At 38.8% G+C, this 6,000-nt stretch overlaps 1 protein-coding gene across 1 annotated transcript in view; it reads right to left on the bottom strand.

The window, feature by feature from the left end:
- fndc4a (fibronectin type III domain containing 4a) overlaps nucleotides 1-2,667 on the bottom strand; it is a gene marked incomplete at its 5' end in the record, with an annotated part of 119,794 nt that extends 117,127 nt beyond the window's left edge. Inside the window, one exon of the mRNA XM_060821264.1 lies at nucleotides 2,658-2,667. Coding sequence (XP_060677247.1) covers nucleotides 2,658-2,667 — 10 coding nt within the window. The remainder of the gene's footprint in view (nucleotides 1-2,657) is intronic.
- Nucleotides 2,668-6,000: the final 3,333 nt, after the last annotated feature.

Below are 6,000 nucleotides of genomic sequence, written 5' to 3' on the forward strand. Positions count from 1 at the left end.
TAGAAGGGGCACAGAATGTACTCTAGATGGGAGGCTTCAGCATCCATCATCAAGAGTGGCACCACCTCTGACCACGTTGGTGCTGTTCTAATGAATACATTTGCTAGATTGGATGAGCAGCAGGTGATGAAGGTTTAAACAAGAGGGAAAACCCTACTTGGCTTTGTCTTCATGAACCTACCAGCTGCTGTTGTATTTTCATATTACTAACATTTTTACAGTAGTGAAGACTACCATACATGGTAAGGTTCCATGTTAACACTGGCACAAATCCCTCTTGCTTGGTACTCTACGCTGAATTCTGTCACTCCCATGGTGGAATCCTCTCCTGCCTGTTTTCCCCACTTTCACATTGATAAAGCCAGACGGGAACAGAATTCTCACTCGGAGCCAACGAATGGACTGATAATATCTTCAGAGTCTAGATTAGAGTGATGCTGGAAAAGCACAACAGGTCTGGCAGCATCCAAGGAGCAGGAAAATCGGTGTTATGGGCAAAAGCTTTTTAGTCAAAGATCGATGAGAATTTAATTGTTTGGTAAGAGACTGTGGAAATAGCAATACTTGTTAATCTCAGGTTGGAATGTTTACAGGAGTATAGGATTTCTGAACAGGTTGAATAGAAAACTTCTGGAAGGTTTATAGCAGGAGGGCTCATGCCATGCAGTGGTAGTGCCCCTACCTCTGATCCAGAAGGACTAGGTTCAAGTCCTACCTGCTGCAAAAACGTATAATAATATTTATAATGTTTACAATAAATCTGGTAACAAAAAAGTTATTAGCCCTATTCCTCCTGTTTAGTAACTAGCTATTAGAAGAAAACCAGCCTTTAATAATTCCATGGCCTTTAAAAAGTATAGAAAATACACTTGGTACAGGTATATGGTAAACTGAGGGCAAGTTGTGACATTGAATTATTTCATCCAGTAAATTGCACCAGGAACAAGTGCAAGTTACATTCAGATTCCCAAGAAGTCCCAGGATAACTTTAATGTGATGGAGACCTTAGACAAAAAGAGTGCTGCTCTGGAGATTGCTATACTCAGTAGTATAACTTTGCATGTTTTCAGGACCATTAATTAACACATTAACCTGGTGCAGTGCCTGCACTACTATAACATCTTCAAGTTGACTTAATCAAAACCAACAAAAATAATTTCTAATTACTTTGTCCTGACTTTCAAGTGAATTAGAAAGGAAGTTTCCTCTGCCCTATATGTTACTGCATCAGAGGCCATTTGTTTAATTCATATAAAATTAAATAGGATATTGTCCTTTTGGATAAGACTGAACTTTCTCAACCATCTGTTTGAGCAGAGCCATTGATTTGATAAGACAATATATGTTCCAAATTTTCCAGGTTAAACAAGCTGCATTGAATTCAACATCTATTACTTTAAAGGAGAACTTGCAACACAATCACTTATTTTGAATACAACATTTAAAACTTCATAGGCTCCATGATATTCGTTTAGCAAGCAATTCTGGTCATTGCAATTCACAGGAAAAATGGTTTTGAGGATGCGCAATAATTTATTAAGCAAAAAGCTCTATGACTGGCAAAATTTAGTTAATGAAGAAAAAGTAATGAATTTCAGTCATGGACAAATCAAAATCTAAAGGGTATTGTTTGAAGGTTAGGTAGTCTAGAATAGTAAGGGAGATTGCTTGTCAACAAGTATAAAATATTAAACAATTTTTCAGCAAGGACAAATTACCAAATATAAATCACAACAAAGGTTAATTCCTGGATGCTGTATTCAATTAGCATTAGAATAGCTCTCACTGACAGTTACCTTACAAAATGTGCTATTTCTGTCACAGATCCTTCCATTGTAAGAAACCAGCTAGGTGTCCACTCATTGCAGGATCATGTTGGTGACCAGGATATCATTTCACTTTCTACTCCCCCCCACATTGCTGCCATTGCCTCAGTTTCAAAAAGAAAAGTTTTAAGGTGCCAAAGCTACTTTGGTAGTGTTAATACCTTGAATTACTTTGGCAATGTTAACGGAGGTCAGTCAGAGTACTCCAAAGTCTCTGACTCTAACTCAAAGTTGGATACTTTTTGAGAGTAATTCCAATCACCGAGTTTCAATTTCATAGCCAACTGCTGTGTAGTCAGTGAGTCTGGATTTCCAAGAATTCCCAATGTGCACCTTTTATTGTAGGTCTAATTTCTGGTTGCTTGGGAACCAGAAGACCTGAATTTAATTGTCCATTGATCACGTTTGTACTTGTCACATCACTAATGTCATGTTTCTAATTCCTTTCTTTCAGACATAACCTCAATTTCTCACCTGTATTAAGACAACTGATGCAACAGTTAGTTTGGGTTTGAATTTAGTTGTTTGATACCTCACGATGTACCAGTGGGGTAGTTACTATTCAGCCAGATCACTGAAACCCACATTTTACTGTTCTAGCAAAAGGATCTATTTTGCCAAATGAATAAATACACCTTAAGAAAGAACATTTCTGCTCAACAATGTCCCCCTCTCCAGATCCTAACTACCTAATGGCAATAGTGATGAAATTAACATGATTGATCATCAGTTTATTTTTGTGGGAAATTATTAATTTTTTTTAGATTAGATTAGACTTACAGTGTGGAAACAGGCCCTTCGGCCCAACAAGTCCACACCGACCCGCCAAAGCGCAACCCACCCATACCCCTACGTCTACCCCTTACCTAACACTACGGGCAATTTAGCTTGGCCAATTCACCTGACCCGCACATCTTTGGACTGTGGGAGGAAACCGGAGCACCCGGAGGAAACCCACGCAGACACGGGGAGAACGTGCAAACTCCACACAGTCAGTCGCCTGAGTCGGGAATTGAACCCGGGTCTACTGGCGCTGTAATTATAATACAAGCTTATAATTATAAGCTTGTATTATACATATACAACATAGATTGCTTTTACCTCTATCTGTAGATGAAACGCTTTAAACACAAATTTTGATTCTTGAGAGAAATTGGAATAAATATTTTAAAAGTATGGAAAATAATGTCTAGTTAAAAATGCAGAAAACACAGAAGGAATATTCAAGGTCCAATTTCAGAAGAGATTTCTTTATCATTCCAAATTAGCACAAGTAGAAAAGAGCAAAACCTCTACAAATGCCATTCACTACATCAAATCTCGGCTCTTAATGAGACTCGTGCAGTATGTATATGTAGTTCACCTCATAAAAATACAAAAGCACCAAATTGTCATCCAGGAAGAACTCAGCCATAGGCAGCTTTCCAAATTCAGCACTTATCTGCACTACTTTCATGACTATTCCAAGCACACTGGGCTACTAACTGACAAAGGGCTTTGACTTTCATCCAATCCTTTCTAGTCTGCAACTCATCTTATTTGAAAATATGTTTAGCTATGTTTAAAAACGTGCGAATTTTGTGTAAATTAATACATTGTTAAATGCACAGACATAATATTAACCACAGAAGAGTTCATTGAAGTTCATGTCTTGAAGTGCCAATTTTCTTGTGACTTGACTGTTAAATTGAAATTCTCTATTTCTGACAGTCCATGAATACTCAGACCTACACGGAATGTGACTGACTCCATTCAATACAGTAATGAAGGAACATTAATATAAAAAATAAAATGCTGGCAAAACATCTGTGGAGCAAGAAACAGTGTTAATATCTTGAGGCCAATATGACTCTTCTTTGGAACCGGAACTTGAGAATGAAAGAACACTGTTGTGCAGTATGAGCAGGACAAAGATCTCTCGCTTTGCTTTGTTTCACAGTGATTCAGTGCGTTTACTTGCATGTTGTAAAGGATATGTTACCTTGCAAATGTTTAATTTAGTTCATACTTGCATGGCATGTAGACTAAGGTATAGTCACAAGTTACTAGTGATTCTTGAATGATTTTATTGTCATATGTATTTTACCGTGAGAAAAACAGGACAATGCAGTGTAAAGCTTTTCTACTGTCGCCATGATCCTGATGGATCGCTATTTTGAATAGATTAAGAATAAGAGAAAAAATTAGAAAAATATAGCTTAAAGAGTGTCTATCAGTCCTCAGCCAGCTCAGCATCAACAATGCCTATACTGCCACCCCTCTTCCACCACCTTGCTGCTGTCTACACTGGACCAAACCAATGTTGAGGTCACTCTTCAGGCAACATCTTTTGCCACGGGGCCGGTTCTCCTCCACCAACGCCGTATAGCTGTACCCACCAACACCAGAGTTGCATCTTTCACTGTTGAGTCCACTTTGATCTTGCCAAGATGCCCTTCTGCCATCACTTACACCATCTCCAGCATCAGACCCAACCCAGTAGCCGATCCTCAGGCGCCATCTTTCACCATTAGGCCTCTTGCCAACAGCGCGTCCACCAATGTCGCAGCTGCCGAAGCCAAAGCTATGTCCTGTACTTGCCTCAGAAAATTAAGTAAGGGCTCACTCTGGTCTGGGCTTACCCGCCACCACCATGAGTCCTTTTTAAAACAAAAGAGTTCATACTTCTGATAAAGCAAAGGGTGAAAATTAGTACAAATATGTTATGCATTCATATAAAAACTTTGGTGGTAGCAACTTGCTCCCTTTTGATGTTTGAAAATTGCAGTAATATTCTGCACACATGGTTCTTTTGGATGCTACATTTCCCACTGTGCATTAATTCTGATATAACTTCATTCCCATGGTCTGTGTAAAATATCAGCTCTATATCATTCTCTGGGTGTTGAGCTAAATGGGGAAATAAGCATTTGTAAATTGTTATGCAAAGAGAGTCAAGGACAACTATATATCAAAAATTCTATCTTTGCAAACACAGCAGGAAAATTCATTAAATATAGGGCACTCCAACAGCTCAGGCCCATGTTGTTCATAGTTTTCTAACCATTATCAATGCATCCAAATTTTTTGACATAGTCATAAGAACTAGGTCAGGGAATGAACTGCATTTTTATAGTACTCAACTCAATTTTAAAATGCTGAAGAGAAAATAAAGACAGAAACTTTGTAAAAAGCAAATTAAGAAATCCACATGATCTGGTAGAAGTGAATGCCATCATTTACAAAGACCTGCAAAAACACTCAGTCACCTAGGTTGTACCACGAGTGCTGACCTTAATAACTACATGGTCCTTTTAGGCTTCCGTATGGAAGAATCGATGAATACAACACTCGGTTTATACAACACTCTATATACATTTCAACAGCAGCCAATCCCTTGATATTTTCGGGAAGGTTCGCAATCTGCCAAAATCATAAAGAGCACAAATGACTATATGCCTGTCATCATTCATTCAGACATCTATCAACACTTACATCTAAACAGGATAAGAGAGATGATATTATGATCCAACTAAAATGCATCATAATTCAGACAGATTGGCTTCTGCCTGCACTGGTAAATTAGGGAGCTGAGCTGGCTAATATCATCAATCTAACTCATTCAGTTGACTTAATTAGAACTTAAACTATTTCTGTTGTTGTGTCTTATACAAGCAGGAGAGAAGTGGGTGAATCTAATCTTTATAACTGGCCTGATTTAATCTAGCAGGTCAGGCAGCATCCAAGGAGCAGGATAATCAACATTTCATGCATAAATCCTTCATCAGTTAGAGCTCCAGGGCAGAGGAGATGGCCTGGGGGGCTGCAAGAAGAGAGAGACTCATTGACTCATTGAACTTCTTGGAAGATGCTTTGCAGTAAGGTCAAAATCAACCAGGAGAAAGTGAAGACTGCAGATGCTGGAGATCAGAGTTGAGAGTGAGGTGCTGGAAAAGCACAGCAGGTCAGGCAGCATCCGAGAAGCAGGAGAATGGATGTTTTGGATATAAGCCCTCCATCAGGACTTATGCCCGAAATGTCGATTCTCCTGCTCCTTGGATGCTACCTGACCTGCTGTGCATTTTCAGCACCTCACTCTCAACTCTGATCTCCAGCATCTGCAGTCTTCACTTTCTTCTGGTTTAATCAAGCTTGTTTAAATTATTACTATATAATATTGCACATTTGCACGTCA

Source organism: Hemiscyllium ocellatum, chromosome 3 (assembly GCF_020745735.1).
Source record: "Hemiscyllium ocellatum isolate sHemOce1 chromosome 3, sHemOce1.pat.X.cur, whole genome shotgun sequence".
Lineage (NCBI taxonomy): Eukaryota > Metazoa > Chordata > Chondrichthyes > Orectolobiformes > Hemiscylliidae > Hemiscyllium > Hemiscyllium ocellatum.